General features: G+C 42.4%; 1 protein-coding gene across 2 annotated transcripts in view; it reads right to left on the bottom strand.

The window, feature by feature from the left end:
- MDGA2 (MAM domain containing glycosylphosphatidylinositol anchor 2) overlaps nucleotides 1-24,950 on the bottom strand; it is a 662,813-nt gene that overhangs the window by 139,010 nt on the left and 498,853 nt on the right. For both annotated transcript variants that reach the window (XM_077820812.1, XM_077820813.1), the window contains exon 9: nucleotides 4,764-5,033. In XM_077820812.1, coding sequence (XP_077676938.1) covers nucleotides 4,764-5,033 — 270 coding nt within the window. The remainder of the gene's footprint in view (nucleotides 1-4,763; nucleotides 5,034-24,950) is intronic.

Genomic DNA, 24,950 nt, shown 5'->3' with positions numbered 1-24,950 from the left:
AACTATCCATGGAGCCAGGCATTTCTATAAACTTTAAAAGGAAATAATGTGTGAAGGGGATTATTACAGAATATTATCTCCTTTATACTCATTTGATAATACACTACATACAAACCCCTATGTTAATTAAATGAACGTGAAAGTTGCAAGTCAAGCACACAAAAGTAAGGAAATGCCAGAGTAAAGGTTGGGATGGGATAATTTAGTCGGGGATTGGTCCTGCTTTGAGCAGGGGGTTGGACTAGATGACCTCCTGAGGCCCTTCCAACCCTGATAGTCTATGATTCTAAGGTTGCCTGCGCAACCTTAATTTCAGAGTCGTAACTTGGACAAATGTGGATGGATTTTCACAGGGATAGGAAACGCTACATCCCTGACATCAGGGCGACCCGGTGGCTCAGTTTCAAGTGCCTGCTACAATGCATGGAGTTGCTAGAGTTTCTCAACAAAATCATTTGAAGTATTTTTTAATGTATAAAACCAACATCATTTTCCCTAATTTTATGCTTGCAAATAACAACTGTTCTTGCTAAAAATTTCCCAAATAATTCAGCCTGAGGCAGACACCCAACATGGAAAATTTCAATCCAATGGTCAAAGTTTGGCAAAGCCATAAGCAACTAAAACAGGGTCTTAAAATGTGAAGTGTCAGGTAACCTTGAGCATAGGCAGCAGAACCTGTAGTGCTAATAATACTCCATATTTCAGTGCTAGTCCTACAAATGTATAATTATAACAACAGTCCATTTGCCATCATGGAACTATTTGACTGAGTAATGAATTTCAGAAGACTCAGAGGCCATTCCAGCTCCCCCTGTCTGCCTATGGAAGGTCTCTTTGAGGTGAAATTCATACACTACCACAGAAGTAGCTGGACGTGGGGAGGCGTGCAGGTGGTGTGCAATCTGTGCAGCATGGAGTCCCACTTCCCACCCACCACCTTTGTGGAAATGAAGGGGTGGGAGAGCTTAAGCCATAGGTAAGGCTACTCCATGGATCCCTTCCCTCCACTTCTGCCACATGGGAAAGGGTGAGGTGTGTAAGGCCTTGCAAATCCTGAACATTTTTCTCAGTCACTTGGATCAGAATATAAAATCATCACTGATACAGTTGGTAGATGACACAAAAATTGGGGGAATGATAACTAATGAAGAGGTCAGATCACTGCTACAAAACAATTTGGATTTCTTGGTAAGCTGGGCACAAGGAAACAATATATGTTTTAATATGGGCAAATGTAAACATCTTGGAACAAAGAATGAAGCCCACACTTACCGGATGGGGGACTCTATCCTGGGAAGCATGACTCTACACAATTTGTGGGTCATGGTGGATAATTAACTGAACATGATCTCCCAGTGCAACACGGTAGCCAAAAGGGCAAATGCGATCCTTGGATCTATAAACAGGAGAATCTTGAGCGGGTACAGGAAGTTTCTATATTTCTGTACTTGGCACGGGTGTGACTGCTGCTCGAATGCTGTGCCCACTTCTCGTGTTAACAGTTTCAGGAAGGATGTTGATAAATTGGAGAGGGTTTGGAGAAGAGCCATGAAAATAACCAAAGGTTTAGAAAACATGTCTCATAGTCAGAGAATCGAGGAGCTCAATCTATTTAGCTTAACGAAAAGAAAGTTAAGGAGTGATTTGATCACAGTCCCTACATGAGGAACAAATATTTGACAATGGGCTCTTCAATCTAGCAGTTAAAGGAGTAACACAATCTAGTGACTGGAAGTTGAAGCTGGCAAAATCAGAATGCAAATAAGGTGTACATTTGTAACAATGAGAGTAATTAACTATTGAAATAATTTAACGAGGGCTATGGTGGATTCTGTATCAGTGGCAATTGTTAAATCATGACTAGATATTTCTCGCCAAGATCTGCTCTAGGAATTTTTGTGGGGAGCAGTTCTCTGGCCTGTGCTACACTAGATGATCACAATGGTCCCTTCTGGGATTGGAATCTTCTCCAGCCACTGGGTTCTGGAGCATTTCAGCAGCCTTAGGACAGTGGAAGGGAAGGTGTCTTTGTCGGGACACCTCTTGTGCATCTGTCTAATGCTCAGCTTGGCTATCCAGGCCAGACACTGTAGTCAGGAACTACACAGTTCAGGAGATCTTGCACACACAGAAAAATATCTCCTACTGAATTGAATGAGAGTTGAACAAAGTCTTCTGAATGTGGCCTTACATCAAGAAGTCTGCCATTTACCTCTTCCCACACGTTCCACAACACTACATGCAGTAATTCTCATCTGCTGATTACACTGCATAACTGAGCACTCAAACAGTTTTTCCACATACATGAGGGCTCATAAACATTCAGTAATATTCATGTCATTTTTCTGTATTCAAGCATTTTGTCAATTTTCTTTCAGTCTCTGCTGAATCTTAATTGCACCATATAATGCCTGAAAATTGCTTTCCATTGATCTTCACTTACGATGTGTGATGTCAAAGACTTTGAGATAAATATAGAATATTTTCATTTGTGAATGTTAAAATTTATCTTCATTTTGCACATGATTTGTGGTTTTTCTAAGGACACTGAGGTCATATTATTTGACTCATACCGGTGAAACTGGAGTAATTAATTTTTTGTTTTCCACAAAATTTGTTTGTTTTTCACAAATTTGGCTCAAAAATATAAGTTTAGTAAAATTGAATTTTACAAATTCTAAGATCAATATTAATATTTCCACATAAGTTTTTAATTCTGTAAGTTTTTTTCCCTGAGCGCATGCATTTTCCTGTACAGTCTCTGCAACTCAAACATTGCGGCATTGTGTTACTGTATGAGAATTTAAAAATAAAATTGACTAGAAATGGACCAGTCTGATTATCATTGTTCAAACTGACTCTGAGAGACAAGCACCCTGCTGCTGTCAGATTCCTGCAGTGGTTTCCAAAACAATGGGGTTTTGCTGTAAGATGTGAGCTAATTTCTTTGAATTTACGCTCTGTAAAAAATTCTATCAGGCTTCAGTCATTTCTTCACTCCCCTCCCCACTTTCTTTCTCTCCAATCCTGGAAACTTCATCTGCCTTGTTGAGATCTAGAAGCAGAATATGTCCCCTTGGCTGCAATTTGTCTCTTGATATGAGAGTAGGGTTTTGACTGCACACCACTAAAAGGCATATTTACCAACCGTGAACATGCAGGCTTTAACCTGAAAGACTGAGAAAAGCATAGAGGTCACATCAGAAGAGGTTATGTTCCTGTTTTTAATAACACTACAAGAACTAAATACACATAATGGTACAGATAAAAAAGTGATGTGGCACACAGTGGGATGGATAGTACATCATAAAACTATTTCATTGCTAATTTCAGTTAGGTTCCTTGTTTTGTCACGGTAATAAATCACACCGAGGCTACACAGATTACCCCAATCTCAGCAAAATAATTGCCTTAGAATAGCTTTCCACAATCCTGGGTCCAAAGAGTGATGAACAATAAATTGGATTGCATTGACTCATTCGAGGAAATGGACTTTTTCTCGTGTTTCCTTCCAAGCCACCTGTGGATTAAACATCAATGCTTGCGAACCACAGTCATTTCAAAAACATAGAGTCACTGGTAACAACTGCCTTCATTTAGAATCAAAATAGACAGGCCAACCTAAAGCTTGATTAAATTTTATGAGGACCACAGACATCATTCATTGAAGTATTCACCTAGTCACTTTTGCATGACATGTTAAGATCCATGGTGCCAACACTAAGAAAAAGATGTCAGGCAGCACTTGTTAAAAGAAAACAACAAAATTTCTTTAAACACTTTGGAGTCTTCTTGGTCTTGATTCTTCTACCACCATATTCAACATCTGTTGACTACGGGGGCTGAATTTTGAGATAAATCTTGTCACTTCTTTATTTTTAAGATTTGCGAGGCAGGTTTAACCATGATACACAATGATCGCTTCATTATGGGCACAATCCTGGAAGTATTTACTGCCAGGCATAGTGCTAACTGCCAACATAAATCAGGCCATGAGGTCATATTGGGATCAGGCCCTCGAAGAGGAAGAATACTTTCAATGGCAACTAATTTCCAACTGAAAAAGAACCAAGACTTTTATTTCTGATAAATGCTTTACAGCCCCATCCTATGGTTGAGGCTGAATATTAAAGACATGTTATAAACTCAAGTTGAAGTTTAGTACATTAATTATGTGATTGGCTAGACTAAAGCTGAGGCCGTAAATCACATCCGACTTTGTGGTACTGCATCGCTGAATCAAACTCTCTATGTATGTCTTTTAATGAGAGATCCAGATTTCAAACCCTCACTGTACAAGAGTTTTTTGAATCGTGAGTTTTGGTTAGGACCCATCCCTTCTTTTAACCTATCTTAAGCCAATGAGAAAGTCAGGATTGATTGTAAAGTTTGTCGTCAGTTTGCTCTCCCAGCAATGCCTTATGTCACAGTCTTGACCACAAACGTCTGCAGACATAATGAAGGATATTTGATTTGTACCTTAATGAGACCAATGGCAGCAATTTTTGTCCTTGCACCAATGAAACATGCTTAATAACCTACTTCATTACCAACCTTGCTTTAATTCAAGCATTAGGCATTAAGTCACCTAATGTGTGTTACCAGAGATGCAAATCTTATGTTAAAAATAAACCCACTGGAGCAGCCGTGGTATTACTGTGGGACACACATGGATACTCAAAATGCTTTTGTTCTCATTCTCTCTGCTAGAAAACACCATTTTGCAGGAAAACTCATTACCAGCACCTTGGAAAGCTTACCTGTAACGAGGAAGCTGCATCGGCCTGCCCCGGCTTCATTTATGATGTTACAATTATAAATCCCATAACTGTCCCTGGAAAGGCTGCTCACTATGTACTCTGTAGAATCGTGAGCATCAAACTGACCAGTCCGCAGCAACTTGTTGCCTAGTCTCCACTCATATGTCAGAACCCGAGTTGGATATGCTCTCAGCACCCGGCAACTCATAGTGATGCTTCGACCCTGGCCCTGTCGAATCTCCAGAAACGTTGGTTCCACAGCAGGAGGATCTGTAGGAGACAGATTATTAGAGAAGATAAGCCACAAAAACAACATGAGTATGGCAAATAATGATAACATGTCCCCAGAAGGGTTACAATACGGTGAATCTACCTTGTGTCCATGAGATTAGAGATGGATACCCATCAATGGGAACATTGGTTAAAAAAAGTAAAACATCCAGAGTACTATATTGCAATGTTTTTTAGTTGATGTCCATTAGCGGAGATAAAACTTAATTTTACAGACAGCTACAGTGTTCTGGTTTTTTGTTTGTTTTTTTTAAAGGAGAGGAGGAGACACAACAGGAATTATTCCTTCACGTGATATACTGGGATTGGCTTGCAATGGAGAATAGTGGCCCTCCAGGGTGATGGAGACCTACAACAGCTATAGGACCATGAACTCAGAGAAGAGACAAAAAATTGGACATGAATGGAGTTCAGATTGTTTGAAAAACCTACTACTTTGATGTTTGTATTCCCAGACGGTGAGCCTCCTTGCAGGGTGCCAGGACTACAATGAGAAACATGGTATAAGAACCTGAACAAAATAGAATAGGGGTGATACCCTGGTACAAAACTCAGCACCTTCTTCCTTTGCAGTGGCTGAGGGGGATATGAGATAATTTGGTAAGGTTCTCACCAGGGTATTGCCTCCAGGAAACCAGGTGGGCAGTCCTGTTCTTGTCTTTTCCATCTACCTGTTTAGTTGGTTTAGTCCCCCAGTTAGCAGAAGCCTGGTAGTTTTCCCATACCCTGATCTGAAATACTATTTAAAGCTATTTAGATTTGCAATTTAGCACTTTGTCAGACTTTGACGCTAATGGAATAAAAAATATGTAAAAACTGATATGCTTTAAATTTCCACTGGCTTTCTAATTGCAAGGCAGAAGTATTTTTTTCAAAATCAATACTTTTTGGAAAAAATGGGTTGATTCTGACAAAATGTTATTTGAATACAAACCAAAATGAAATATTTCAATAATGTTGAAACACCCCATTCTGACATTAAAGGAATGGAATGTTTTGTTTCACAATGACTTTTTGAAATCAAACAAATTGTTTTTATATAAAACATTAAAACAATTTACAATGGTCAAAATCAAACCAAAAATATTTCTTTTTATAGGTTTTATTTTTTTTTTGCACAAAAATTTAAAATCTTATGGTTTTCATTTCATCTTTGAATGAAAAAAAAAATTGCCACTGTAGAATTTCCCAGGAAAAGAAAATCTGGTTTTTGCTCTGCTCTAGCCAGAACTTTCTGAGTGGCTCTCTAAATCAGAGAAATCGGAGTACAAAAGGGGAAGACATTTGGTGGTGGATAAGCACAGTTTTAGAGAAAACTCTTAAAAGCTGTGTGTCATCGTTATGCTCCTTTCAGACCAATAAAGAGAAGAAACCTGGAAAGGCTCCTACTCCAGAAACACACGAGAAATCTACATATCACTATTAAAAGGACTGTCTAATAGGTCTAACTTTCAGAGCCAACCCTAGGTACAGTTATTACATATTGCATGAAACCTAGCTTACTCATTCCAAACCCGTCAAGACTCCCAACAGAGAAACTGCTCTCTCGCATGAAGCTTTCCTTCTGTGTGACGGGTATTAATGGGGTAGAACTTTCATTCAAGGAACTGCCTGTTGAGAAGTGAAGACTTTTGCGGTTGTGTTTGAAACCATGCAGTACAAGAGGCTTTGAATGGTGTGATAAAAGAGTGTACAGTCTATGGAGCACAGAAAGTTACTCCTATTTCTCGGGAGGCTGATTAAACTCTCTTTCTCTGTCCCTCTCTCTCTTTCTTTTCCTTTTTTTTTTTTTTGGCGCTTTCCAAAAGTCCTAAGGCAGATTTCATCCCATGGTAAATGTCCTGTCTTTAAAGGATGAAGTAAAATGGAAAACCTTTAAAAATAAACCAAACCTCTCAAAGTGAGCTGTTTAATGGACTGTAAAGCAGCCTTACATCAAGGAATTTTTAGTAGACATTGGCTATGGCTGCAGCCATTAAAGGCCCTGCAATGCAGCCACTCTAGGACTAAAATTTTCATCAGGTAGGATTTATCTGCACTGTGTGGCACATTTCAAATTGTTCAATGTTAATAAGTAAAAGTCTTGCTGTGATAATGATACTAGTTTACTGTGGAATGGAGCTGAGTGAAAACTGGGACTTTGGTCCGGTGGGAAATTTTGATATTTCAACCTTTGCTTTTGCTCTGATGAAAATAAGAATGGGGATATGAGACACCTAAACTACAACTCCCATGAGGCAACGTGGCAGCTTAGGCAGATGCCAGTTTGACAATAAACTGCTTCAGTTTGATTGGATGACTATACATGTTTCAATTCAAACTGACCCCAAACTAAAACAAATATTTCATTTAATTTTTCCCCTGGAATTTTTAAATTTTGCTGAACCTGCATTTCACATTGAAAAAAATCCTTTAGCCAGAAAATAGCGACTGGAGAAAAATCTTTACCGAGTGTGTTTTGTTGTTAAAATGTTACTATCATATAGCAGCATCTGATCCAAAACATATTGTTCCTAGATTCTTCATAGATTTTACCTTATTTAGCAGAGATCCCAATAACCTTCAAATTGTTGGCATTGAACCCAGGCATGATGTAAACTGAAAATGGATACCACTACTAGGGTGACCAGACAGCAAATGTGAAAAATCGGGACAGGGGTTGGAGGTAATAGAAGCCTATATAAGAAAAATAGTCCCAAATCAGGACTGTCCCTATAAAATTGGGACATCTGGTCACTCTAACTCCTACCCACACAAATAGGAACTGCACCTCCAATGGTAAGGCGATGCTAATTGCCTGCCGCTTAAAGACGACTCATAACGAGCGTACTTTAAATGAAACTAAACCTTGTAGCATACCAGTTTCAGACAACATTTGTTACAGGTGATGGCATTCAGCTGTTGTACTTCATGCCTGTGTAACAATCAGCAAGACGTTTTTCAAATGATTGTAAGCATCTTGAAAGTCATAGGGAGGGAAAAACATCTCTGGTGTGAAGGAAAATACATGGGCAGAGATGGTCATGCAAAGCAGAAGAATTTTATTCATAGTATGTTGAGGTAGCAGAAGTTAACTCTGAGACAGCCACCTCTACATAGGTGCTCGGATGAACAGACAGAGCACAGATGGATCTGCACATCCATGATCCCAAACCCAATCCTCCTGTGCATGCCCTGTCCCTTTCCATCTTTTGTGGCCCTCCAGTTCTACTACCTCTGGGGTCTCTATACCGCTGGCAGCTAGGTTTAGACCTTCATCAACAGACTAGAGCAGCAGTTCTCACACTGCGGCTCGGGACTCCAAAGTGGGTCACGACCCCATTTTAATGGGGTCAGCAGGCTGGCATAGACTTACTGGGGCCCTGGGCCAAAGCGAAAGCCCAAGCCTGAGTGCTTCAGCCCTGGGCGACGGGGCTAAGATTACGGGTGCCCTGCCTGGGGCTGAAGCCCTAGGGATTCGCCTTTGGGTCTCTGACCTGGGGCAGTGGGGCTTTGGCTTTGGCCCCCCCGCCAGGGTGGTGGGGCTTGGGTGGGCTCAGGCTTCAGTACCTCCTCCTGGGGTCCTGTAGTAATTGTTGTTGTCAGCAGGTGGTGGAATCTCCTTCCTTAGATATTTTTAAGGTCAGGCTTGACAAAGCCCTGGCTGGGATGATTTAGTTGGGGATTGGTCCTGCTTTGAGCAGGGGGTCGGACTAGATGACCTCCTGAGGTCCCTTCCAACCCTGATAGTCTTCTATGATTCTATGAAGGGGGTTGCAGTGTAATGAAGTTGAAGAACCGCTGAATTAGAGATGAATTGGGCCAGATCCTCAGCTGGTGCAGTGACTTCCACGGCGCTATACAGCTGAGGAGGTTTCCCATTAAGTGTTCCAAAGAACGTAAAGCTTCTAAAACAGCAAAATCCCTAAATCCTTACCCTGATCTTGTTTCCAACCTCTCCCTATTAGTGTATTATGTGTACAGAAAACTTGTAACAGTTAGACAGGTAGATATGCTGTGTAGCTGCAGGCAAGGCCATATTCAGTATAGTGAGTGGAGATACCCAGAAACCCTTCAACTATTCAGTTTGCCATTGGAGAATGCAGGCTGGTTTCAAAACCTACCTGATTTCCTGCCAGCTCATTTGCCTGGCTCCTCATCAGCTCACCTGGCAGGTATCTGGGGAGCCCAGGATTCCAGTCTTACAGCTCACTGGTAAGCTATCCGGTGGGCTGATGAGGAGCCAATCCTGTGGAAGCTCTGGGAATGCTGGCGCCCAAGCTCTGAGGTTCCAGCTCCGCTGCACTCCCAGAGCTCTTATGCATCGGGCTCCTCTTCAGCCTGCTGGGTGGCACTTCCTATAGAAGCAAAACATTCCGGTGTTTCTAAACCAACAGTTTTCAGATTCTGTTTCACAAAGAATTTTGCATTTTTTGGCTTTTGTTCCCAATCAGAAAATAACTAAGTTTTGAAATTCTGAAATCCACCACTAAACGGAATTGCTGTTCTCTGCAAAGCTCTAACAGTGAGAGAGTTTACAATAGATTCTGATGGTATAGTTGCCAGAGCGTCTCTCCAAATAGGGGTGGGCAAAAAGTATCTGGCCATGTTATTGCAACAACTTTGTGATCTGTGTATTCAGGTCAACAAGGTAAGGCCCTCATCCTCCATCCACTTCCCTTCCCCCAGCAACATTGGGTAGGGAAGAAGGGGTAATTGGGGCTACCTTAGATTCCAACGTTCCTCCCCCTCCCCAACCAAATGCCTTGTTGTCCACAGAGTGAATAGTAATTTGCATTGGTTCCTCCTCATATTATTTGAAGCTCCCTCACCCCACAACCCACTACAAGGCAGGTAGCATGTGATCTGGGAAGTTCCTGTAGGAACTATGAGTTCATGGGATGCAACGAGATGGAGGTGCGGACAAGATGAGTGACATCCTTGTGGATGCACCTTAGCTCTGGAGGATTCCAAATTCTCAGGGAAATCATAGGGAACCAAAAAGTTGGGGGGGAGGGTGAAACTCCACCATATCTTCTGCGTCAAAGAAGGCTCTCACTCCTGATGGAAGAATGCCATAGAAAATTCCACAAGTTTAAGTTAAGAATTCTCACTCCCTACCCCAGATAACGTCTGCATAGGGGCAAATATGGGGTATTTACTCTCATGAGATATTTGCCTTTTAAATAAACATTTGTTTGTTTAAAAAAGGCAAAAGATCTTTAAATAATGAGCCTCAAACTCAGCATCACCCGACTATACCTATTGATTGGAAGAAATAACCACCTCAGAACACTCATTCATTATTTATTTTATCTTTTCAGGTAATAACAGTTGTAGCTTGCATTAAAAAAAAGGTAAAAAGCAACAATGAACACCACAGTCAGGATGGAGACCTGTTGTGTTAATTTCAAAGTCATAAACAGGCCCAGAGAGTCAAATGTGTTAACATAACCCTGTCCCTGTACAACAGTAAAGATTTAACATTATTTGGGGTGAGAGGGCTTGGTCTGCTTAGTTCCATGGCAACAACAACTATTAAAAATGTATTCAACCTTTTATAAAGGACACAGAGAAGAAGGAAAAAAACAATTATTACAACAGGCCAGAGCTTGCAGTAGAATCTAGGTGAGAACCTTTGACAAGATATTGCAAGTCCTCAGCTGTTTCAGGATAAAATGGCCTTGTATAAAACTTCAACTGGAGATGTTAATGGCCAGGAGGAAACTTATTACCTTGTGGTATAGGACTTATACACATATCTGACTCACTTGCATTATTTGTACCCGCATTTCAGAATTCTAGCCTCTCTGAAAAAAACATTTAAGGAGAAATTGCAAAGGAAGTACACTTCACTCTCTCAAACAATTATCTTTGGGAGACAGACATTCTAGTGTTACAACAGAAGTTATATGAATGTTCGTGAGTCTAAGTACTATTGCATCATAGTCATTATAACCAGGAAAATTTTAAGGCTCTCTAATTTAGACGGCAAGCAGAATGCCAAAAAAGTTTTTTTACCAGGTAACTGCTTTTCACTGTACGTTCTGTATCAAGACAGTCCTTGACTGTAGTAGGTTTTTCTAATGAAATAATATCCCATTCAATGAATTTATCTAGATTTTTGTGGCCATGAGTGGTGACTCCTCCCTGTTAATTTGGTTTCTCCAGGTTCTTCTATGTCAGCATAGGCAAGAGTATTTACTCCTGTCTCCTGGTAGGCTGAGACAGGAAGGAATAAGAACTGTGATATCATTTCTCTTGGAGGTCACTTTTCAGCTGGTTCATCTAGTAGGAACCTTATATCAACAATAAATGCCCCTACAGTGGAGAATTATCCCCAAGCCTTAATATGGAGTAAACCCTGGTGGGATGTCTGGGCTGGTATAAGAGGATTCAGAAAAAAACAGATCAATGGATGGGAAATTATTTTTCATCAATGTCCCCCTATATCAGCCCAGACAAGTGGGCCTTCAACAGCAATACCTGACAGTAATAGCTAGCAGATCTATCTAGATACAAGATCCTACCAAACTCACCTCCCAAATTCAGCAATGGATGAAGCTGCACGAAACCCCGGGAGAGCATTATGTATAAAACTAGTGGAAGTGCCTTCAGACACTGAGTCCACTAGACTGACATTCCTCTCCTGGAGCCACCAGTCTTTAATTATACTAATAGCCAAGCTTGGGGTTGCTCATATCTTTTTTGCTATCCAAAGACAAAATAAGTGATCTGGCCGTCTCATCACTTAAGTCTGTCCCAGTCAAATCCTTCTATCAATCTGTGTATCTCAAGGTTTTTCTACTTCACCTGACGTCAGGCTAAGGTTTTTTCCTTCTTGTCATCGTATCCACTTTGAATATGTCCATGTCAGTGATATCTGAGTATTTTCTAGCAACTGGGCAAAAATTGGGTACAGCTCTCTCTATATTATTTGCAATTAGAATTCCAGTTTTGCTTTTCCATGACGAATAACAGAGTAATGGGTGATGTGGATCTGTGATGGAAAATATTATATTCCTAAATTTGGGGAAGACCAATAAGCATTTGATTTTTGCTACTGATGTTGCTTTGCAGTGTTTAAAATGCTGGCGATGTGGGGACAAATTTAAACAAGTGCTGTTTCCAATAACTGACGGAAACATGTTGTAAATTACTCTGTTGCCTGAGGGATAGGCAGTGGAAAAGTCAATCATTCTAGCATCACTTAAAAGGCCATTTTTTTCACTTACTGATGGAATGTTTGCCTGTGTAGATAAGTTAGGTGTTGTATTTGTATGATGTTTAATAATGAAGGTCAATTGCTTTTACAGTAGAACCACAGAGTTACGAACTCCTTGGGAATGGAGGTTGCTTGTAACTCTGAAATGTTTGTGACTCTGAATGAAATGTTATGGTTGGTCTTTCAAAAGTTTACAACTGAACAATTGATTTAAGACAGCTCTGGAACAGAAGAAAAATGTTGCTTTTACCCATCTTCATTTAAATGAAACAAGCACAGAAACAGTTTCCTTACCTTGTCAAATCTTTCTTTAAAAAACTTTCCCTTTATTATTTTAGTAGCTTATGTTTAACACAGACCTGTACTGAACTTGCTTTTTTTGTGTGTTTCTGCCACTGCCCAATTATGTACTTTCGGTTCCAAATGAGGTGTGTGGTTGACCGGTCAGTTCGTAACTCTGGTATTTATAACTCCGAGGTTCTACTGTATTTCTTTTATTTTTGTGTCTGTGTTTGGGTCTACAAATATACTGGGATGCGGGAAGAAGACTTCAGGAATTTCTTGATACCTACATATGTGTGTGTGAGTGTTTGTCTGTACATACACACAGAAAATGTATATTACATATACAACTTTTCCACATTTGATCTGTACCGATAGTCTGATCTGCAAAAAAGTTTGTAAGCAATTCTGCTTAGGTGAGTAATCCCACCGGCTTCTTTGGCAAAGTTGCTCACCTGTATTAGCAGGCTCAAGCAGTAGGAGGGGAGGGATGGCTATCTCTTAGATCCCATTGTTAAACGGAAACATTTACAACAAAGTGCAAAACTACAGGAAACTCACCTGGTGTCATGTTTCCTTACAACCTCAGATCCTGTTTACAGAAAGGTCAAGCAAAGTTCACATGCCTTTCAAGTGAACCTGGGCCAATTTAGGGTTGTATATCAAAGTCGTACCAAAACACGGATCTTCCATGATTGTGATGCACAGCACAGCTAGGTGAAATGCAGCAATTGGAAGACTCTGAATTTGGGGTTTGAAGGGAGAAAATTCAGGATTTTAATCTAAGAAGGGGCCATTTTGATCATCTTATCTGACCTGCTGTATAATACAAGGCACAGAATGTAACACAATAAAACCAAATCTCTTAACAGGAACCTGCAGTAATACCCCCAGCGTGCCTCCTCATCAGGTCTGGATCATGCACTGACACGCAGATCCTGCACTGAGCTGCTGGACTAATTAAGGTGAAAGCCTCATTGACCTGCACAGAAGGAAATATTCTCAGAAAGCCTTTGACAACTCCAACCCCTTGTATCCAGTTAGCCCGAGCCCTCCTCTTCCTCCAAAAGCTCTTCATGGGTGGCTTAGAAAAAGCTGCACTGGAAATTTCCTAGCTCCTGATTTAGCCTCTTTAACAGGGAAAAAAAGTCTTCAAAGCTACAGCCCAGCTGTCTGTGAGAAGCAGCTGGAGGAGGAGCAGCTGGGCTGAGAGAAGGGAGTTGAAAGCACATCCAGCTCCATCAGCTGCTGACTTTTAGGCATTTGTATAAACGCTGACCTGGGAGTGTTAAACAGCTCCCGATCCAGCTCCTGTAAAACAAACTACACGTTAAAGATGCTGATGACAAGGGAAGCACTGAGGAAAGTGACTGGGAGCAGATGGCAGGTCTGCCTTTGACATCCCTTCCTGCCAGCCACACTCAGCTGTGCTTCCTTGATGACTGAGCCACTGAGAAAAACTAAGGGCTAGACTGCACCAAGCCATGCCTACCTATGCAAAAAAGGTTAGATGATTTTCCCAAGGTTACGGAAGACATTACTGTCAGAGCTGAGATTAGAACACAGGAATTCCTGGTTTCCTACTCTGGCTATGGCAATCATAAAGAACAATTAGGGGAAATAAATACGGCATTTTTAAAGGGAGGTTAATTTTTAGTCACATCCCAAACAGATCAAAGATTCTAAGGATGTTGAAAAATTGGAGAGGCTGCGGAAAAGAGAGACAAAAAAATGATTTGGGGTCTAAAGAAAATGACTGACAGTGAGAGATTTAAGGAGCTTAATCTATTTAGTTTATCAGGGGAAAAAAAGACTGAAAGGTGACTCGATTACAGTGTATAAGTGTCTTCACAGGGAGTCAATACTGGGTACTAAATGGCTCTTTATTCTAGCAGAGAAAGGCAGAACAAGAACCAATACATGGATTTGAAACAACACAAATCCAAATTAGAAATAAGGCACAGATTATTAAGTGAGGGTGATTAGTCAATCGAACAAACTGCCAAGGGAAGCGGTGGATTCTCCATCTCTTAATGTCTTCAAGTCAAGACTGGATGCCTTTCTGGAAAATGTTTTCATCAAACACAAGTTATTGGTGATATTTAATGGCCTCTGTTATACAGAGTTGACTAGATGATCTACTGGTCCCATCTGACCTTTAATCTATGAATCAATAATGTTCATGATCTCCATGAAAATAGTGCCAACAACTTTCCAGTGGAAGCTAGAATGCTGGATATCTCAAACCCAGATTCTAAACCTCTTTCACGAATGTTCATTAAACAAAAATTAAAAGGAATACTTGTGGCACCTCAGAGACCAACAAATTTATTTGAGCATAAGCTTTCGTGAGCTACAGCTCACTTCCACTGAATGCATCCGATGAAGTGAGCTGTAGCTTACGAAAGCTTATGCTCAAATAAATTTGTTAGTCTGTAAGGTGCCACAAGTACTCCTGTTCTTTTTGCGAATACAGACTAACACGGCTGCTACTCTGAAACCTGTCATTAAACAAAAATTGTAATTAAAAAGACACTTGCAAACATATTTTAAAAAATAATACCAAACAGTTCTGAAGCTTTACATTTAAAAAAAAAAATAACTGTCAATAATAAAAGGAGTACTTGTGGCACCTTAGAGACTAACCAATTTATTTGAGCATGAGCTTTCGTGAGAGCTGTAGCTCACGAAAGCTCATGCTCAAATAAATTGGTTAGTCTCTAAGGTGCCACAAGTACTCCTTTTCTTTTTGCAAAGACAGACTAACACGGCTGTTGCTCTGAAACCTGTCAATAATAAACATCCTTTGGTGACTGTTTATCAATTAAATGGAAATTTATTCTCAGTTCCTGGCATTAGCAGTTCTGAAGCGAATTACAGCTCGTTTTTATCCACAGCAATCTATTATTTTCCCATTTAGCAAAACACACTTTCTAAAATTCCAAACTATGAGAATAGGTGCCTACTGTAGACTTGTTTATCATTTTGTACTGCAGGCAAGGTATTTTATCTTGCGATTATTATGTGTGAGTAGAATGGTGGTAAATTAGATGCCTTTCTGAATCACATCTTTGATACCTAGAGATAATTAGGACAGGCAGGATTTTTCCTATGCCAGGAACCTGAAAACCTGCACGAGCAGTGTTCTCAGTCATATCCTATGAATTATATCATTTATATCTGAAAAACACTCGGCAGGGAAATAAAAAATAAACTTCCCGACTGCAATGTATTCTTACCTATTTGCGCAGGTTTCTAAGTACTGAGATTATTCCTTAGGCAGACAACTTTTTAACACACTGGGTCAGATCCACACCAAACGTTCATTGGCAAAGCTCCATTGACTTTGATGGAGCAACATCTATTTATGCCAGCTGATGGCATGCCACAATGCTTTTTATATATGTATTTATTTATTTTGCAAATAGGCAGGAGATAACGGTCAGTGACCATGCTGTGGTCCTGCACAGAGGTGATTGGAAAAGGCAAAAATACTTTGTGTGAAAAACGTGCAACATTTTTGGTGACAATTTTTCACTACTCTATGAACTGGCCAGAAAATGAGGGGTGGGGGGGGATGAAAAAAGAAAAAAAACAAAACCCTTCATCTGAATTGTGATATTTAATAAAATTTCTACTAGCTCTTCTCCTGTGCACGTTTTATTAGATTGCCAACATGTTTCACATTGAAAACTGACAACTTACACATTAAAACTTGTCCGCAGGTGTGCTGAGAGCCCTGTTTGTTATGCTGATCAACCCTGTCTCATTGTTTCCTTCTGCTCCCGAATCTGTCTGTGTCCACTTGTTGTCTTTGACTTAGAATGTAAGCTCTTTGCGGCAGAGGCCGTCTTTTTGTTCCATGTTTGTACTGAGCCTAATACAATGGGGTCCCCTTGAGCACTAGGGCATGCAGGTGCTGTGTTAGACTAATACAAATACATTTATTTTTAGTCTAGAAATGCTCAGCACTGGCAGTTCTGACATTAAAAAAGAAATGCCAGCAGCTCAGATAACTAAGATTTTTAGTTAGAGAGTGGTCAGTGTTTGCAGTATTCATGGGACTGTAATTCCTCTAGCAGGTAAGGGCAGTTCAGTTACTGAATTAACCATATTTACTTATTTTAGCTTAAAGTGGCAAGTTTATGGGCTGCCCCACAGTGAGAGGGCCTAGCTAAAGAGCAGTCAGCTAATGATACTCCACTTCTATTTTCTAACTATTTCATCCACTCCACTTGAGGTTGCGAGGAACAGGACAAAAAGATTTTGTGGGAAGGCAGAAGAGCAGTGACGGAGGTTTGAAAACCAAGGATGCCGCAAAAGAGCGTTAGTGGTGACAAATACAGCTTGTAGACCCAGGGGCCCACGGGGAGAGAGACGGGCCTTTGAAGCCTAACGGCCTCCACAATTCACACTGAAAATCCAGTTTGTGGATACAAATGTCAGCCTTGGGATGTTGCAAACTATTCACTGTGCCTGTTCTGTTTGCTGTGTCTCATGGTCATACGGCCCTGTTTCTGCCCCCGGACATGACGACAGACTTTTTGAGACCAGTGAACAACAAACTGCAAACACCACATGTAAGTCTGAACTTTCACAAGATTAATTATTCATGCTAAAATGTGGAAGTATTTTGAAATTCACAAATATTCTAAGGAATAAAGCAGAGATCATCCAAACACAAACAACCAGTGTCACCACATGAATAACTTTGGAGCAAAGCTGACTTCTTTTATTTGCTAAAACATCCACCCAACAGGGTTTTATTTGACCAGCTCACTCAAGAATATGATTTTAAATAATGTAAAAAATTCTTTAAAGAACCATGGAATATGTATAATTTATCTTCTTTCTAAACAATCTACTCCACTGCTCATGTTTTATGTATTCTGCTTCCATACTTCATATTCTGGGAAAAGCATTTGCGTAGCAGAAGTATATTGTATAAAATAATAACAAACCATTTTCTTCTAACTTCCCTCAGGACAAGACTAGCCAAACAAGTTAAAAATTAGTATTATGTTGCCCAGTTCTCCACTGTCCTGTGCCCATGTAATTTATACCAGTGCAAAGCGATGGCAAAGGGGATGCAGAATGCTACCATTCCGATGTAGGAGCCCAAAACCCAATTTGCCTGGGTGGATATGACTACACAAGAGTGGCAATGGAGATGCAGACCCATAATTTCTTAGCCTACTGGCAAGTGTCACCATATGCTGAAAAGCAAGGCTATTACCTCTGATAAGCAACAGAGAGCTCAAGACACTTACATTGGAATACTGCTTTTTATGATTGTTGGGTATTATCATTATTCATAATTTGTATTACCATAGCACCGAGGAGGCCTAGTCACAGAACAGGATCCCATTGTGCTAGGTACAAACAGAATGAAAAGACGGTCCCTGGCCCCAAGAGCTTACAATCTAAGTATATGAAAAGAGACAACACACGGATACAGCCAGACCCAATGCGAGAGTGCAAGGAACCAGTGAGTCGATATTGGTCAGCATGACCGGCAACGGTCTCAACACACCAACAGCCTAACCATTGTCAAGTTTCTTGTAAGCATTACAGCAAAGGATTTAAGTACGGTTTTGAATGAAGACCCTGAGGTAGTTTTGTGGATGTTTACATGGAGATCCTACAAAGCATGAGATGCATGATGGGATAAAACACAAAGGGGCCTGTCTGAAAATTTAATAAGTGGGCGATGGAGTATGGTGTCTTAGGCTGAACAGAGGAGAGAGTGGACAGCTCAGTGGTGAATGAGAGCTGATAGTCAGGGTGGGGATAAGGCCTTGAAAGTGAAGACAGGCAGCTTGTGTTTGATGCGATAGGGACAGGGGAAACAGAAGAGGATACACGGGTTCCAACATGGCCAGTGTTGGCAGTGAGACATCTCGCAAATTGCCAATTTGTTACTAAAACATTCTTTTCGAATATTTCCTGTTTTCTGTATGTGGTTGGGATGAGGAGCAGGAAGGAGCACAGTTTGTGCTTAAGGCACATGGCGAGATGCACTGAATCCTGCATAGAGTGCGCCTGAGCCTATTTGGGAACCTAGCTGTACAAACGTATGGATTACAGCTGACTGTATGAAGTTATTATGAAGTGTTCGGATGACAACTGCTACTGTCACAAATGCCTCTCTGCATGTATCTTTACCAAGCTGCAAACTCCATTTTGAATGTGTAGCCTTTTACCTTCTCTATTGCCTGTTGGCCTCCCTGTTGGAAATTCCAAAGGAATACCAACGAGTCGTTGACGTGAAGTGCTCTGCCGCTGAAAGGAAAGAGCTCTAAAAACCAGGAGAACCAGTTTAGCACAGGAGAGGTGGCTTTGGCAACGAAGTCCGATCGAATTGGGTCTTCTGCCATTTTGTCTCCAGATCAAGAGGAGAGAGAAGCAACCCAGCTTCGAGGGCCTGCATGAGGTGGGAGACACTATCTGCCTTCCTGAGTCCAGATGATCCCCAAGGACTCCCAAGGGAAGGGTGAGCTATAAAGGGGCACTGCAGGTAGGATGTTTGTTGTTTTCTAAATAATCTGTTCTCTCTTGGGCTTTGTATGATTAAGAAAAAGAGCAATTATGTCAGACTTCTGCAAAATGCCCATGTGTGTTATGTGCTTCACAGCTACTGTAAGCATCTGGAGAGATTTCAGATGCAAACTAGCAGGCTCTCCCATGAGGGTGGAGTTCTGGGGGATGGTATGTTTAAATGTAGGGGAGTCAGAAGGGTTACTATTGCAACCAGACAGGCTAGACAGCTGGACAGCGGGTTGCAGCTCTCAGAAGGGGTGTTATAGTTCACGTCTCCACTCTGCAGGTTTGCCTAGGGACCCCAAGATTGGGGGACTGGCTGGACTTTCTCCAGGGGCTTAAAACACTCAGGATGCAAGGACCCGGAGACTTAGATGCTCCTGGTGGGTGGACAGCAGGAGGCAGGAGACCGGATCCGTGACTGGGCCGGGGCACCTCTCTCATCTGCAAACAGAAATTCCACTACCATCTCGACGCTGATGATTCACAGATCTACCTCTCTGCTCCAGATCTGTCTCCTGTCCAAACTCGAATCGCAGCCTGTCTCTCTAACCTCTCCTCCTGGATGTCTCGAGCTCAACACAATGAAGACAGAGCTCTTAATCTTCTACCCCAGCCCCTCTCCCTATTACTTCTTTTCTTGGACAACTCCACCCTTCTGCCCATCACTTGGGCCTGTAACCTACATCATCTTCAATTCGGACCTCTCTCGAGCGCCTCACATCCAGGGTACATCTAAATCTCGCAGACTGCAGCTGCCTAACATTGCTAAGATATGGCCTTTCCGGTCTACCCACACAGCTAAAGCGCTCATTCAGGCTTTCGTAATCTCGAGTCTCAGTTACTGCAACGTCCTTCTCCCTTGTCTTGGCAAATCCAACCTTGCCCTGCTTGTATCCATTCTCAAGGCTGTTGCACAGATCATTTTCCTAGTCTGTTGCTCTGACCATGTCAGCTCTCTCTTTGCATCCTGCCACTGGCTCACCCTTCCCCATCAGCACAAGCTGCTTCTCTTCCCTTTCAAGGCTTCTCCCTGTCCTACCTATTCTCTCTCATTCACAGTTGGCATGTTGACTCCATCGTCCACTTGTTAAATGTTTACTTTAGCCCCTTTCTGCTTGCCCCACACTTCCTCTCATGGTTGGGAAGAGCTGCAGGGGTGGCGAGCGGAGCCCCCCTTCGGGGAGGCTAGCCCCCGGCTCCGCCCCTTCCTTCCCCACCCCCCTCGCAGCCGGAGCCCCGAGACCCCCTGCCCTGCCCCATTCCCCCCCGCCTGGAGGAGCCCTGGGCCAGCCAAAGCCCAAGGAGATGCCTAATGAACCCAGGGAGCTGAACAGCACACACGGCCGCCTCCTCCGCCCCAGAACCTGCATGGGGAATAATAAAACGAAAACGCCCCCCCCCCGTCTGTCCGTGCCCACATCTCACATCTTACTTCCATTGTAAGCCCTTCGGGGGAAGGGCCTGTCCTTTTATTGTGTTGTGCAGCACCCAGGGGGCCCAGCCCATGACTAGGGCTTTGAGGTGCTGCGGTAAAGCAAATCATATGAACAACAACAAGGGTACAGCCACCCGGTTCTGCCCCTGCACAGGGCCTCTCCCGTCAGGCCGGTCTCCAGTGGTTCTACGTTCCCAAGAGTGGGCAGGGGGCCCTGACACAGGCTGGGGCAGCCGCCATGCTCCCCCCGCACTTCAGGAGACAGTGTGTCCAGCGAGCACACTGTCCCCAGAGCCATACAGTGGGGGATCCTCTGACCCCACAGAGCTGAAGACAATGGTGAATATGGGGTGCAAACCCCAACCATGGCTTCCTCACATCCACAGATCCTCTGCCCAGAAGCCATAGCAGAGGCCTCAAGTTAAATTTATTAGAACCATTTTGCATATTCAGTGACAGATTAGCCCCTGGGCCAACGGCTTTTTTCCCTTGCACCCTGACTTGCTCTGCCCGACGCTCCTGGTGGGGAGCAGGGGAAGCTTCCGCACTCCACCCCGCTCCCCAGCAGGTGCACACGGCGGGCAGGACAGGGCAAGCCCCCACGCCCCGACCTCGCTCCCCGGCAGGAGCACCGTGCAGGAAGGAATGGGGGGACTGCAGTCGGAAGGGGTGGAGAGTCTCCCCACTTGCTCTGCCCCACAAACCCCTAATCAGCCTCTGTGCATATTCAGATCAATACTTTTTCCTCTGAGCAGCTACAGAGATTTTCTGGGATGTCAATTTTCCTTAAATGGTTGTTTTCAAGAACAGTTAAAAATTTCACCTGAGGCACAGACATATTTACTAGTAGGCCCTTTGCTCCATTCCCTTTTGGATATTACACCAAAGCCAACGTTCCTTTTGCACGCTGGATGATAAAGGACTGACAACAGCATTATTTTGCCCCCTCAGTAGAGCCTTGGAACATTTCTGGCTAAGTCTACATCCAAACTTGCAAAGCACTGTAACTTACATGTTTTGCAAAGAAGTCACCTGACAGCTTAAGGGGGTGAGGGAAAATACAATTCTCCACATGCCATTGGAGCGTTCTTATGCCGGCAAGTTGTTAATACACATAAAAAATTGCAAACTTTGCACTTAGACCCCATTCTAAGCTGCCTTCAGTTTTCGCCAACTGTGCAGTAGGTTTCAAAATGTTTTATGGATTCATAAAAAGAAACTGCAATCCCACAACAATGCTGTAATACAAAGGAGAAACAGTACCATGCGGTGTCTTGTAATCACATAACAGCTGCTGCGTGGGGCTGCAAGTCGGATGAGTTTATGGTGCACAGAACTGCTACCCACCAGAGCTAAGGTTCATAAACCAGCCTATTTGTTTTAAAAGTTCATACACAGATTGTGAAAAAATAAAATCATGAAACAGCAGCCCAAGGTACATGAAACCCCAGGAAGATTGTTTTCATCGTGATGTGGTGGAAGGGTTTTCTCATACATCTCTCCCCTTTTTTCTCTCCATAACGGACCCCCAACAGTTACCAAAGTTCTACTCTGAGACCCCCTCAAAATAAAATCTAAAAGAACTCCTGCTGGAGCTGACCTTCCACAGATTTTCACCACATGTATCCAGACTCTTCATATCTCACTCCTCCCTGCCCAGCTCTCTCCAAATTGCTGCTGGTGAAATCATCCTCCTCCCCTGCCAGCCCGACCATATTGCTTCCCGTCTTCAAATCCCTTCACAGCTCCTCGATTTTTTTTGTCACTTCAGATTGAAGCTCGATGTTCTCTACCACAAGTCCCTACACAATTTTGTTGCTATTTATATCACCGCCTACTCTTCCTAATTTGTTTCTAACTTCTCAGGCTAAGCTTTGTACTTCTTTTCCCACATTGCTGCAAGCACCACCCTTCTCTCTCTCTTATTCCTAGATGTTAAGGCCAGAAAGGACCATTATGATAATCCAGTCTTACTTCCCGCACAACATGGGGCACAGAGTTTCACCCAGTGATTCCTGCAATGAGCCCCATACTGTGTGCTTGAGCATCTGTAATGATGCATGCTCATGCCTGGAGGCAGCGTTGCAAGAATCAGCCTTTTGCACCCCCTTTTGACCACTTCCTCAGCCCTGCGATGGCCTCTCTCTCTCTCTGGATCTTCTGTGGCCTGATCCTCTTGCCTAGTCACATAAAAGTGCATTCATCTCCGACGTAACAACAGATGCAACTGAAAGTCCAAAACTAATGACCAAACTAATAGTTCTTCTGCCCTCTTGGGCTCCACTGACGTCCTCTGCTTGTGGCTCCTTCTCCTGGCTCCTGCAGAGTTTCTCTTTTCTTGTTTCCTCCCCAGCAGGTTTCCCCCACTGCCTCCCTTCCCCAGGGACTCTGGCAGCTTCCTTTAGGGAACTCCCTGCACCATGTAGGCTCTATCTCCGGGGTCCCTCACAGGAGTCCGCCCAGCTCCCGTGGGTTCTCTTATCTGCAGGAGAGTCCCTCCGCAGTCTCTCTCTCTCATACTGACGGTCAGCTCTATTTAAGTAGTCCTTCCTGATTCCCTGCAGCTGACTGCAGTGGTCACAATTAAATCTCCCTACCCCATTCAGCTGCGGTCACTGCTAGCTCACCAGTGAGGCTGAGAGAGAGGTGCTAAGTCACGGGAAGGCTGATCCCAGCTTGTCTCAAAAGGTCAGTCAAATGCGATAGCATCTCTTCTAGAAAGATATCCAGTCTCAGTCTGGACACTTCTGGTAGTGGAGATTCCAACGCCTCCCCTGGTAAGCTGTCCACATGGTTAATTACCCTCACTGCTAGAAAACTGCACCATTCTGCATTTAACTTCAACTTCCAGACACAGGATGCTGCTATGCGATTGTCTGGCAAGTGAAGAGCCCTGTGAGAGCATTACAGTCCCCTTCTCCCAGGAATCTTCCTGCAGCGTCTTTTCTCCTCGACAAGGACATTGTCAGACCCTCTCATAACTCATTTGTTGCCTCGTAGATCTGTTTTGTCTGAATTCACACTGAAATTCCCTATGGCAAGGACCACAAAGTGACATCCATATGGGTTGGAATCTGCAAAACTCTGAATGAGGAGTCCTTACTCATCTTCAGGGGAACTACTCATCTGAATAATGGTGTGATGTTACTGACATAACCAGTGACCATATAGATCATTGTTGCAACCAGGGTTATATATTTGCAGCAAATATTGTACAAAGGTGTTGTGTAAGGTGTCTAAGACAAGGTTATGGTTTGCTGGTTATGATTATGCTATCTGTATGCATGTATCATTTTTGTATTTAAAGTTATAAGTATTGACTCTATACTGTCTGTATTTCAAACTTGTGCTACGCTTCTGGGTGACACCCCAGACAGTTTGGCATTAGCACTGCCTAGCCTGCTTGATGGCCCTTTAAGGACCATCAGCTATACAACTGACCCATTGAGAGAAGGCAGATACACCTTGTGACTCAGCAAGGCATGCAGGGACCTGCCTAAGGACAGAACTCTACATTTTTTTCAGCACCATCTTTACAAATGGTTCCTCACATGAGTAAGGGCTGGCGGGCTCAGGCCCTGTGTTCCCAGTGCAATATAATTAGAATTGCAGTTATGTCTTCATCATTTATTACAGCTACCACAGGCAAACCAGGGCACACAATAATCGGGTGGAGATATTTAGAAACAATCCAGCAATATCATACAGCTTCCTTCCAAAGCATAAAATCTGCATTGAATCCAAAACAGCTCAAGCCATATTTTACCATAACAACTCTTCATGCAATTACTGTACAATAATTGCATGTATTTTATCATATTTAAGTAAACATAACTTCCCAGAGTCAAAGCCATCAACTCTAATCTATCTTTTTTCCATTTGTCAAATATAAACAAATGACTATTTTTAAAAGCACCGTTCACTTAGGCCCCTGTCCTCCAAGATGCCTCCAGTGGACTGGAGCTGTAAATGGAAGGTGCTGAGGCTTTCCCAGGATTAGGCCCATCATAACAGAAATGCTCATGGCTTCAGACTTTGCACAGAAAATAGGCTGATAGTTTCTCCTTCAGCGTTTGGTTTGGAAAGTATCATGTACACTCATTGGGATGTTTTGGGTAAAAGACAGGCCACTTTCATGGCGCAGAGCCTCTCTCTCATACTCACACCTCTCTATATTAGGAAAGAGAGTGTGCTATATCACTGAACCAAAGGAAAATTCATTTATAATACATAAACATACAGTTGTAGGATACATTAAGGACTACAGAGCAGCTAAAAATGGGGTCAGAAAAATGTGGCTTTTCACTGAAAGCCCAAAATACTATTTTTTCCCCAATCTTTTTATTTCAGTTTTCACATTATTGGTTTTATAACACAAACATATTTTTTTTAAAGAAAGCTGACACTTCCTAGGAAAATTTAATCAAATATC

This window comes from Eretmochelys imbricata, chromosome 6 (genome assembly GCF_965152235.1).
Source record: "Eretmochelys imbricata isolate rEreImb1 chromosome 6, rEreImb1.hap1, whole genome shotgun sequence".
Classification (NCBI taxonomy): Eukaryota; Metazoa; Chordata; order Testudines; family Cheloniidae; genus Eretmochelys; species Eretmochelys imbricata.
Note: the sequence above shows the minus strand (reverse complement) of the source record. Positions and strands in the feature narration are given on the sequence as shown.